At 37.8% G+C, this 13,071-nt stretch overlaps 1 protein-coding gene across 3 annotated transcripts in view; it reads left to right on the plus strand.

Moving 5' to 3' along the window:
- The window catches only part of INTS7 (integrator complex subunit 7), a 94,557-nt gene that overhangs the window by 52,180 nt on the left and 29,306 nt on the right, over nt 1–13,071 (plus strand). For 2 of the 3 annotated variants that reach the window (XM_050780899.1, XM_050780889.1), the window contains 3 exons: nt 1,446–1,685; nt 3,529–3,666; nt 4,881–5,087. The exons of the other annotated variant lie outside the window; for it this stretch is intronic. In XM_050780899.1, the coding sequence (XP_050636856.1) occupies nt 1,446–1,685; nt 3,529–3,666; nt 4,881–5,087 (585 nt within the window). The remainder of the gene's footprint in view (nt 1–1,445; nt 1,686–3,528; nt 3,667–4,880; nt 5,088–13,071) is intronic. 3 annotated transcript variants of the gene reach the window in all.

Genomic DNA, 13,071 nt, shown 5'->3' on the forward strand with positions numbered 1-13,071 from the left:
TACTTCACAAAAGAAGTGCATTTCTAATGAGAGGTCAGAGTCGGGAATGATTAACTTTAACCAAGAATATTATGGAAGACTTCAAATAAGTGTCATATGAGTTAAGTTGTGAAAGGTGGAATCGAATTACAGTAATGAGGAAAGATTGTCTGAGCCCAATGACCACTATTATAAAAGACTTGAATGTAAGAATGTACCTGTTGTGGTGGAAGAATGGTGACTAGCCCACTGTGGCTGGATGAAATAATGTGAGATTGGAAAAGTAGTTCAATCATAGAGGATATCAAATAACATGCTATTATGGCTTTGATTCTATAGGTAATGAGGAGATAATATAATTTAAAGTAATGGTAACCTTTGTCATAGTTATTGTTATTTGAATGTCAATTATGTGCCAAACCTCGTTGAAGACTTATATTATACATTTCTTTCAGTCCCTCAATAACCCTATAATGAAATGTGTTTCTCTCTTATACACATCAGAAACTTAAGGCTGAGAGATATGGAAGTACCTTGTTCAAAGCCACCTAGCTAATAAGCGGCAAGCTGAGCTTCAGCCCTTGCATTTATCAGACTCTAAAGTTTATGTGTGTGCCTAACACCCCACTGATGGCTGCGTGTTTGCATTGTGAAGGATGGATTGAAGGGCCCATCTTTTCAAGAAATTGGAATTAGGAAGAGATTTATGATGTGGTAGAGAGATTGGAAAGGCGCTAACAGTGAATATTGGAGATTTGACAAAAGAATATGTTAGCTATGTAAAAGTGGGAATATTTCTAGGTTTCTAGTTTTTTGACTGGATATTAGTGATGCCTTTAACAAGGCCTTAATAAGAGAAATTCTGTAGCCAAATTGATTTTTAGATTTCAGTTGAGAAATAAGAGAAAATTAGGAATCTCTTTCCCACTTGAGTGTACTTAGAGTCATCTAAGGCATCTTTTTAAAACTGTGAACCCTCGGTAGCCTCAACACACACACACACACATACACACACAGATACACACACACACGTATGTTAATTCATTAGGGTAGGGCCCAGGAATCTATATTTTTATTTTCTTTCTGGGAGATGCTGGCATAGTTTACAAGCCACACTTCAGAAGCAGTTCCTGAAAAGTAATGATAGTACAATGGTGGTGACATTTGGCATATATTTGCCTCTTCAGCATTCTTCCTTATGATTTCCATCTTTCTTAAAAGTATTTTGATAGTCTTAGATTGAAATGAGTGGTTGACGTGCAGTCCTAATTTGTTATTTTAAACGTAGTGCACTTCACAAACGCTAATGTGGGATTCAGTACCTCGTGTTTCTTATGAAGAAAAATGCTATGCCTACAAGAAACCTTGCCCTTGATTTTCCCCAGTAACCTGTACAAAGCTCTTTTCTTTAAAGCTTCATCTGTATCTTCAAAATGTAACTAGTTAATTTTCTTTTTGGCGTGCAGATTGCTCTAAACTGTATGGTGAAGTTAGCCAAGGGCAGGCCCCATCTTAGCCAGTCAGTAGTTGAGACCTTGTTGACTCAGTTGCACAGTGCTCAAGATGCTGCCCGGATTTTGATGTGCCATTGCCTGGCAGCCATTGCCATGCAACTGCCGGTGCTGGGTGATGGGATGCTTGGTGACCTCATGGAGCTGTACAAGGTGATTGGACGATCAGCCACAGACAAGCAACAAGAACTTCTGGTAAAAAGCCACATTTTGAATCTCCTTTGAATGACTAGGATCTGGTCTAGTGGGAATTACTTTTAAGTTAACATTACTGTTTGACTTTACTTAAAAAACAGAACGAACAATAGGTTAAATTCATTACCTAAGACCAAAGAGTGTGCTGATGTCAAAATAGAATTGGCTGTATGAGCTTTTTACTTTTTTCACTTGTGATTTAGAAAGCCATGTTTTGTTCACCTCTAAAACTGCTTTCTTGGCCGGGCGCGGTAGCTCAAGCCTGTAATCCCAGCACATTGGGAGGCCGAGACGGGCGGATCATGAGGTCAGGAGATCGAGACCATCCTGGCTAACACGGTGAAACCCCATCTCTACTAAAAAATACAAAAAACTAGCCGGGCGAAGTGGCGGGCGCCTGTGGTCCCAGCTACTCGGGAGGCTGAGGCAGGAGAATGGCGTAAACCTGGGAGGTGGAGCTTGCAGTGAGCTGAGATCCGGCCACTGCACTCCAGCCTGGGCGACAGAGCCAGACTCAGTCTCAAAAAAAAAAAAAAAATGCTTTCTTCCTAAACCCTGTCAAATCAGCTTAGTATAGCCAAAGCCTTCAATCTCATGTTTTTCTTTTATTACAAAGGACAAAATGAAAATGAAACTTTTTTCTTCCTTATACAAAGTAAATAATGAACTAAACCCTATTTTGTACTTCAGAAAATAGAAGTTAAAAATCTAATGACAATAATGACCATAAATTAGCCCAAATTTATGTTTTCCATTCCAGGACCTCTTTAGCTGTTTAGGATTCAGTTTAGGCTTCTGTAGACCCTTGGGGTTAGGAAAGGTACATGCTTAGAAAGAAACAGAAACTGTGGAAGCTATAAGATGTTTAGTTGAAAAGTTCTGCTGACTGAGAGTAGGCTATATTCTAAATAATTGTAAATTAAATGAAAGTTGTAAGGTCGCCATTCCATATTGTGGGAAGAAATATAATGAAATGACTTATTCAAGCCTGTTTTATATTTAATCCTCCAGAGGGAATTGTATAAAAGAGTGACACCATCTCATCATTTACTGCCAGAAAAGGTTACCTTGATGACCAAATGTATGGATCTTTATATGAATCAGCTTTGAAATATTAAGAGGCAGTTAGCTAAGTTATTTATTATGTAGTGGCATTTTGAACTAATGGTCCTGATATCTTTTTTGTGAGTACTACTTTAAGATAGTCTTAAATTACGAAATGTAATACTCAAAAAAATCTAAGGAATAATACAGTGAAAACTCTTCCATTCATTATCTAGCTTAAGAAAAAGGTATTAACAGTTTAGTTGAAGCCCCCTGTGTACCTTGCTGATAGCATCTTCTCCCTTCTCTTAGGTAACCACTATCCTGAATTTGATATTTATCATTCCCATGCCTGTTATTCTTTTACTACCAAAGTGTATATCCCTAAGTAATATGCAGTATTTTGCATATTTTTAACTTTATGTAAACTTTATCATACTGCTTGTAATCTTTTGCATTTTGCATATTTTTGCCTATTTTCGTTGTCATCTATATTGGTAAGTCTATCTCTAGTTTATCCATTTTACTTATGTATCTCATTGTGTGATTATGTTATATAATTTATTTATCCATATTGTGGATATTGCTTCTACTTATTTGCTATTATAAAGAGTGCCCTGAGTGAATGGAATAAATTACTTAATGACTTCAAAATAAAAAATTAAATAAATGTCAATGGAAAACAAATTTTGTTCTTTTGCAGTGGGCTCTAATTAGTTTTCCTCCCTTTGGGGTAGGTTATCAATGACACTGGATAAAATTAAATGATTTTCTTGGTTTTCTTCTTGCCCAATGTTAGGTGAGTTTGGCTACTGTGATTTTTGTAGCAAGTCAGAAGGCATTATCTGTGGAAAGTAAGGCAGTAATTAAGCAGCAGCTTGAAAGTGTCTCCAATGGATGGACTGTATACCGTATTGCCAGACAGGCTTCCAGAATGGTATGTGTTACCCTTCTGAGTGAACTGGGTTGGCGGAAATGTCAGGTCATGTACCTTCAACTGTATGATTATTAGTCGTAGTCAAAACTAAAAATAAAGTTGAAGTACCTTTTAGTCATGGGTTCTGAAGATGAGGAAGGAAAGGACCTGATTTTTAACTTTTATCATAAAAGAATGGTATATATGTCGTTGGTGTTAGTAATGAGGAAGTTAAAATCTGGGCCCTTTCTGGCTGTAGGTTGTTAGTGCCGCTTTCATTTTGCTCTGTATCGTTATAACCAAGGCCACCTACCACCCGCTGTTTCTATCTTCCCTTCTCAGTATACCACATCTTTGTTCCTCTCCCCAACCGTGTCATTCTGAAGTAGAAATGGGAAAGCTTTAGTATGCTGTACTCTTCTCAGCCATATGGAAAGCCTAACAAGTTTTATTAATTTTGTTTGAGAGGAAATAGAAACCTTGGTTAGTACAGAAATCCTGGCCGGGTGGGGTGGCTTATGCATGTAATCCCAATACTTTGAGGGAGGCCAAGGTGGGCGAATCTCTTGAGGTCAGGAGTTTGAGACCAGCCTGGCTGACATAGCAAAAGCCTGGCTCTACTAAAACTAAATTTAAAAAAAAAAAAAATCCTTTGGGGAGAAGTCCAGAGACCAAAGTTTGAGAAAGCATTACTCTAGGTGATTAAAGTGCATGTTCTTAATTTTATGTTGCTTCTCAAATGGGGGAGGAGCACACACTCTTGGCAGGACAGTTCTTTATTTTACTGTTCTGTCCCAAGCATTGCAGGACATTGAGCATCCCTGGCCCCAGGCATTAAGTGCTATTCACATTTCTCCCAACAACTATTGCCTTTTCCCCTGGGGTTTCTCTTACCCACTGAATAGTTCATTTAGAATAGCATTAAAAAGTATTTATACTTTCTATATTTTGGGCTAAAGTTCTAGACTTGGTTTATAGTTAATTCCATTTATTTTCTCTTTTGGAACTGTTTTAGTAAAGAATTTCAAGCATTATGTTACATAAAAGCAACTCAGCATATTTTCTCTGAGGAAATATTTAGACAGAGTCTCAGAGAATTATATAATATGAGGAATGATTCTTCAGACATATCCAAGGTTTGGGTTTCTCTTTTAGCTGCTGCATCAACTCTTTCAATGTAAGAACCTCACCATGTGCTCCTTCTATTCTTTTTTCTTTTCTTTTTTTGTTTTTAGGGTAATCATGACATGGCCAAAGAGCTTTATCAGAGTTTGCTGACTCAGGTGGCCTCAGAACACTTCTACTTCTGGCTAAATAGTTTGAAGGAGTTTTCACATGCAGAACAGTGTCTCACTGGGTTGCAAGAGGAAAATTATAGTTCAGCACTTTCTTGCATTGCTGAATCTTTAAAATTCTATCACAAAGGGATTGCTTCCTTAACAGTAAGTCCTCTTAATTCACCTTTGGTGATGATGACTTGTGTGAGAGTTCTCTCCTTTCTCTTTTTGGATGGGCCTATTTCAACTAACTTGAGAAACCTGCTGATACGTATTTGACTATAAGAAGTAGGTCATGAAAATAAACCCTTAACCTTTTCCCCTTTTTAACATTCTTAGATTGATAGAAGTTTATCATTTTCTTGTTATAAAGAATTGGGTACCACTTTTTAACATAACAATGTGAAGAGGATTGCTGAATCCATGCAGAATGGGTAAGTGGTGTGGAGATAGGATCCTCCCTCTACAGACTCTTACTAGTAAGATTCTAGCCTGCATGCATCAGTACCACCATCAAACATAAACCCCTCACCTCATCTCATACCTGGCAACTACTGACTAAGTAACTAGAGTTTCTTGTTTTACAGATAAAGAGAAATTATCAAAGATTCTAGTGTCCTACTTTGTACCACTCTGTGATATCCTCCTACTCCACATTAACCATTAGCTAGATACAATTTCTGTTATCTCTGCCAAGAAAATGAAAGGGTTGCAAAGAGATCCTTATGCTTCCTTGAAATTAGTTAAATTCCTAAGTAGGAACCTATTCCCTAAAATCAGCATTTTTTGTATTAATGCAAGGGCTTTTTCCCTTTAAAAGTAAAGCAGTTATATAATCAACATTAAACATTTTTAAAATACTGTCACATGACTTTTAAAATTGTATATGTTGAGATGGGACCATAAAACTTTTGGTACCTGTTTACGTACATTTATAACATCTCTAAAATATTTTGAATGGTGGGCTATTTCAAAAGAAATGTTTCAAAGTAGAAAAAGCAGGTGTCACTAAAGAGAATATTCAGACTACTGTGAGGCACATATATTTTGAAGTATTTTATATTTTTTTTTTTACTAGGATTGATTGATGACTGTTTAAAAAAGGAGTATAGGCTCCTCTCCATTTAAAGGGTAGCATTAACTACTTTGGTTCTTTGATTATTCTGGGAAGAGATTGTTGTTTCCTGTATTAGGCTAATGAATGCCTCAGAAAATTAAAAGTGTAGTTATTGATTCAGATCAATAGAACGATTTCATTTTCTAGTTTATGTGGAGCAGAAAATTGTTAATTATTTAGTACCATAAGTGGTAAGAACTTTGGACAGACAGGCTCACAAAACAGTGAGGCAGATGGAATTAATTTTATGAAAAATTATTTTGAATATTTAATACTCGGTTAATGATTTCTATGGTATGTGTTGTATTTAACGAGGGTTGACAATAATTAAGTATTGAATTCTGACACAGGAAGAAAGCACTTGATTCACAGAGAGGAGACCTTATCTTAGTCTTGGTTCTGCCATTAACACAGTGTGACTTTGGGTAGGTCATTGGGCCTCAGATATTCTCCTTTTGAAATGGAGTTATTTTATTCAACAGATCATAAACACTTGCTATGTGTCAAACACTGTGCTTTTAGGATTAAGAAAAACAGGAAATAATTCTTCACTTGAGTGTAGACTATAGGGGAAGGCAGTATGATCCTCAGAGTTGTTGGAAACTTCCCACAACTCTGATTGTATTATATACTCTCAGGGATTTTTTGAGGACTTTTTTTATGTTTATTTTTTTAACCTGTTCATTTGGTAAGTGTGGATTTGACAGTTGCTTTCTGTCTTTTTAACTGAGTAAATATGAGCATGTACTGCCCCTTTTAACTTACTGATGTGAATGATCCATACCTGAGATCGTACAGCTTTGAGAATCATGCTTTTTATCTGCTTCAGCCACACTAAACAGGAGAAGTTCAAAATTCTTTGTTTATGGAGACCCAATAGCAAAGTTAGGTGTTTAATTTCTCAATACAATGATTAATGATAGAGTTGTCTTTTTTCTTAGGAATAAAAATTCTAAAAAGTGTTTATATTAGCTTTCTGTGCTGTGTAACGAATTACTACAAGGTTAGTGGCTTAAAACAATACCAGTTTATTATTTCACAGTTTCTGTGGGTCAGAAGTCCAGGCATAGGCCAGGCGTGGGGGCTTATGCCTGTAATCCCAGTATTTTGAGCCCAGGAGTTTGAGACCAGCCTGGGCAATGTTGGAAAACCCCATCTCTACAAAAAAATTTAAAATTTAGTCGGGCGTGGTGGCATGTGCCTGTGGTCCCAGCTACTCAGGAGGCTGAGGTGGGAGAATCACCTGAGCCTGGGAGGAGGAGGTTACAGTGAGCTGAGATTGTGTCATTGCACTCCAGCCTGAGACTCTTGTCTCAAAAAGAAAAAAAAAAGTAGTAGTAGTAGTAGCAGTAGTAGTAGTCCAGGCATGGCTTAGCTGGGTCCTCTGCTCATGGTATCACAAAACTGCAATCAAGGTGTCTGTGAGGGCCAGTCTCAGATATCTGAGGCTCAAGGAGGCTCAGGGTCCTGTTCTAAGATCATGAATTTGTTGCAGAATTTATTTCCTTGCATCTGAAGAACTTGTGGAACCTGGTTCTTCCAAACCAGCAAGAGAATCTCTCACCCTCTTTTAATGGCCTCAACTGATTAGATCCGATTCACTCCGAATGATCTCCCTTTCTACTAATCTAAAGTCAGTTCATTAGGGACCTAAACTATATCCTCAAAATCTCATCACTTTTGCCATATTCCATTAGTTAGAAGCAAGTTTTGGGTGCTATCTACCTTCAAAAGAAGATGTAGGTTTAGTATTCCTTAATGTAAAATGCTTGGAACCAGGAGTGTTTTATATTTTGAGGTTTCTTTGGATTTTGGAATATTTTCATTATGCCAGTTGAGCCTCCTTAATTCAAAATTTGAAATGCTCCGATGAACATTTCCTTTGAACATTGTGTCAATTTCAGATTCTGGAGCATTTCAGAATTTGGATCATTTCAGATTTTAGGTTTTTAAACTAGTGATATTCAGCCTGCCCAAGGTGTGGATACCAGGGAACTTGAATCAGAGGAACCAGCTTAGCATTCTACCTATAATAGTTTTTTTTTTTTTAAATCATTTAATTTTTGTTATTAAATATTGAATAGGCATAATATCTACATATGTATTATGTAGGGCATAAAAAAACACAACAAATATCCAAACATCCAGTTAGAAAATAGAACATTACCATTGCCTTTAAAATTATTATATGCTTGTGAATATCACCCTGGATAACATAGCAAGATGCTCTTTCCAAAAAAAAAAAAAGTAAAATTCTTATGTGTGCCTCCACATTTGTACACTGTTTCCTTCCCACAAAGGTAACAGTACTTTGAATCTTGTGTTTACTGTTCCATTGCCTTTCTTTATAATTTTTTCTTTTTCTTTTCTTTTTTTTTTTTTTTGAGACTGAGTTTCACTCTTGTCACCAGGCTGGAGTGCAGTGGCATGATCTCAGCTCACTGCAACCTCCACCTCCCAGGTTCAAGTGATTCTCCTGCCTCACCCTCCCAAGTAGCTGGGATTACAGGCACTCTCCATCCCTGGCTAATTTTTGTATTTTTAGTAGAGACAGGGTTTCACCATATTTGCCAGACTGGTCTCGAACTCCTGACCTAAGGTGATCCACCCACCTTGGCCTCCCAAAGTGCTGGCATTACAGGCGTGAGCCCAATGCCCAGCCCTTTCTTTATAATTTCAACATGCTTGTGCAACTGAAGCCCTAAATGAAAGAAAAAGGGACAGAAGCAATATCTAAAGAAGTAACGGTCAGGTACAGTGGTTCATGCCTGTAAATCCCAGCACTTTGGGAGGCTGGCTTGAGGCCAGGAGTTTAAGACCAGCCTGGGCAACAAAGCGAGACCCCCATCTCTACCAAAAATAAAATTAAAACATGTTTTCTCCTGTCCTATGTTCTAGTTCATTAATATTTTCACTGTTTAATCTGCTGTTAAACCCATTAATTAAACATTGGTTATTTTATATTTTCCACTTTTCAACTAGGCTTCTCCATCTTGTCATTTAATTTTTTAACATATTAATCATAGTTATTTTAAAGTTCATATCTGATATCTCTGCTATCTAGATCTATTGTTGTTTGTGTTTTTTACTTTTTTTCCCCTCTTGGTTTGGGGAGTTTTGTCATTTTTGTATGCTTGGTTATTATATTTTTTCCCTACATGCCAGCACTGTCTTTCCAGCTCTGTCGCCCAGGCTGGAGTGCAGTGGCGCAATCTCGGCTCACTGCAACCCCCGCCTCCCGGGTTCAAGCAATTCTCCTGCCTCAGCCTCCTGAGTAGCTGGGATTACAGGTGTATGCCACCACGCCCAGCTAATTTTTTTGTATTTTTGGTAGACGGGGTTTCACCATGTTGGCCAGGCTGGTTTCGAACTCTTGATCTCGTAATCTGCCCGCCTCAGCCTCCCAAAATGCTGGGATTACAGGTGTGAGCCACCGCTCCCAGCCACTTGGTTATTTTTTATAGAATTTTGGACAGTGTATTTGAAAAATGATAGGTATTACATTATAAGAGCCTTAAATTATTTTTCCTTTCTTTTGACAGGCGCTTAGGGTAAGGGTAGATCACCTTAATTCAGCCAAAGATTGAACTGATTCAAAGCTAGGCTTCAGTCCTTGTGAGGGTCAGCATATTTTTGGGTTCTCCTGATTCCTAGGGTATAGTTCTTTGAGGTTACAGCAGAAAGCCTGAATGAAGTATTTTCCACAGTCCTTTCTAGTTTTATGAGACCTCTGAAAGCTCTGCTTAGCTTTTCAGTAGCAGTTTTCAAATTAGCGTATTCAGGGCTACCTTTTTGGGTTTTCCTTCTCTTCATGATTTTGGTTCCACAGGTCCTTATAACCTTAGTAGTTCTTCAGTGCTTTCACATAGATACTTTAAATATTTTGTTCCATTTTCCCAGTTGGTCTTAGTAGGAGGGCTGGTTTAATCTAGTTTCTCCTAGCTTTAGGCTTGGCTTATTCTTTTAAAAACTGACCTTATGCTAAGTAAAATAAGCCAGTCACAGAAGACATATACTGTATGGTTCCACTTATATGATATCTAAAGTGGTCAAATTCTTAGAAACAGAGAGTAGAATAGTGGTTGCCAGGGGCTTGAGGCAAGGGAAAAGGGGGAGTTTGTTGTTTAATGAGTATAAAGTTTCAGTTCTACTAGATGAAAAAAGTTCTGGAGACCTCTTTCACAATAATATGAGCTTATCAGGTAGCTTTTTTCCAGCTATATTGGTTTCTTTAGCTAGCTCTGTTTAGAAAACAGTATATGTAATACAAATCAGAAATTCAGTGAAATAGTATTAATTATATGCCTGTTTAACACACATTTAACTCTATATGTTTCACCAAAAAAAAAAAAAAAAAAAAGACTATTTGGATAGTGGAGACAATTCTGCCAGCCATTCTTCTCAATTAGCTTATACCCCAGAATGAGCATTAGAAAACAATTCTGAGTTTGTTGTTCCTTCATCTGGCTATGTTGAAATAACTGGAAATAACTCATTCCTGAGGAATTTTCAGGGGTAATTTTGATTATACACAATGTTTGCTTTATCTCCTGATGTTAGAACCCAACCTCTGTTTAAGCTTTAGCCCCAGTGGAAAGAAAAGGAAATGAGATCCCTTTATTTCTCATTGGCATTATTCATACTTCTATAATCCAAATCTTATTTCTTATACATCTCCTATTGTTATTAGATGATATTACCCTTTAAATAAAAGTCTTTGACTTTTATTACAAATCCATCTCTTCTTTTTGAACACAAGTACTGTATGTAACACTGCTTTCCTTCAGTATAACATGGTCTAGGATGGCACGATCACCTTCAAGGTTATCATCAATCAAATATTTATTGTTAGAGATAAATCCAGAGTAGCAGCAGATCTCCTTTACTACAACATCTTTCTTCTCTTTCAGTTTTATAATGTTAGAACAGTATTGCCAGTATTTTTTGTCAGTTAAGATGGTTGGTAGTATTTATATAACTGTATCACATACACTTACTTGTACCCCTGTCCCTTTTAAAGTTGCTGAGAAACATAAATTTAAAATAACAAGTAGCAGTGTAAGAGGCAGAGGAGGTGGGGGGATTTATCTTCCTATAACAGCAAATCAGATCTCATCTAAGAAATTAAAAACAATTTAAGTAGTCTCTTTAATGTCCTAATCTGTACTGTTTCATGATTACAACAAAATAATTCTGAAGGTCGAAAACCACAGAATTAAATATGTTGAGTATAGTTATTACTTCTACCTTATATAAAATGTTTCATCAAGGGCCTTTGCAGTTTGAGAGGAATACTAGAGCAAGCATACATTCTTAAAAAGGATACGCTTTTACACTGTTGGTGGGACTGTAAACTAGTTCAACCATTGTGGAAGACAGTGTGGCGATCCCTCAAGGATCCAGAACTAGAAATACCATTTGACCCAGCCATCCCATTACTGGGTATATACCCAAAGGATTATAAATCATGCTGCTATAAAGACACATACACATGTATGTTTATTGCGGCACTCTTCACAATAGCAAAGACTTGGAATGCACCCAAATGTCCATCAATGTTAAACTGGATTAAGAAAGTGTGGCACATATATACTATGGAATACTATGAAGCCATAAAAAAGGATGAGTTCATGCCCTTTGTAGGGACATGGATGAAGCTGGAAACCATCATTCTGAGCGAACTGTCACAAGGACAGAAAACCAAACACCCCATGTTCTCACTCATAGGGGGGAATTGAACAGTGAGAACACTTGGACACAGGTTGGGGAACATCATACACCAGGGCCTGTCATGGGGTGGGGAGAGTGGAAAGGGATAGCATTAGGAGATGTACCTAATGTAAATGACGAGTTAATGGGTGCAGCACACCAACATGGCACATGTATACATATGTAACAAACCTGCACGTTGTGCACATGTACCCTAAAACTTAAAGTATAATTTAAAAAAATATATACGGAGAGTGGTTTACTAATTTGTAGAGTAAAATCTGAATGCTACCAAATAATAAAACAGATCATTTGACACTTAATAGTAGAGACGGCTATGCTAAGATCAGTATGAGATAAAATTGGCTGGATAATGTTGTAACTGACTGCTAGAACCCCAAAATCATGTCTGGCTCTTTTGCTGAAAGACTAATGTGAGATAGTATCTAAGAAACAGCATCAGTGTGTTTTAAGTGGGTCATGTCATAGAGAAAGATTTTCACTATGCCTCCGTTTATTGTTAAATTAGCACATTTTTAATATGTGCCTTTTGTTAAAACTACATAGTGCTAGGATCTCCACTAGGACAGTTGCCAAATAGTTAAAGGTTTTCTTAGTTCTCTGTGTCCACCCTGGCTTGCCTTACCATTTACCTTTTCTACCTAGCTAGTGCTACCCAAGACTTACCCCTGACACCCCTCCATCTTCATTGAAACTTATTTATGCTTACCTCTTCTTCCTTGGTGTCCTCTCTGTGCTTTCTGAAGTCTCTACTCAGAAATTATTTTTAAAATTAATCTGGGCTACAGGAGTTTGAGGCCAGCCCGAGCAACATAGTGAGACCCCATCTCTAAAAAAAAATTAGCTGGGCACAGCCGGGTGCAGTGGCTCTCACCTGTAATCCCAGCACTTTGGTAGGCTGCAGCGAGCAGATCACGAGGTCAGGAGATCAAGACCATCTTGGCTAACATGGTGAAACCCTGTCTCTACTAAAAATACAAAAAATTAGCCGGGCGTGGTGGCACGCACCTGTAGTCCCAGCTACTCGGGAGGCTGAGGCAGGAGAATTGCTTGAACCCGGAAAATGGAGGTTGCAGTTAGCTGAGATTGTGCCATTACACTCCAGCTTGGGCAACAAGAGCGAAACTCCGTCTCAAAAAAAAAAAAAAAAAATTAGCCGGGCATGGTGGTGCACACCCTTAGTCCCAGCTACTCGGGAAACTCTGGTGGGAGGATCATTTGAGCCCAGGAAGTTGAGGCTGCAGTGAGAATGATTGTGCCACTGCACTCCAGCCTGGGTGATAGAATGATTCCCTGTCTCAA

This window comes from Macaca thibetana, chromosome 1, assembly GCF_024542745.1.
Source record: "Macaca thibetana thibetana isolate TM-01 chromosome 1, ASM2454274v1, whole genome shotgun sequence".
Taxonomy (NCBI): Eukaryota; Metazoa; Chordata; class Mammalia; order Primates; family Cercopithecidae; genus Macaca; species Macaca thibetana.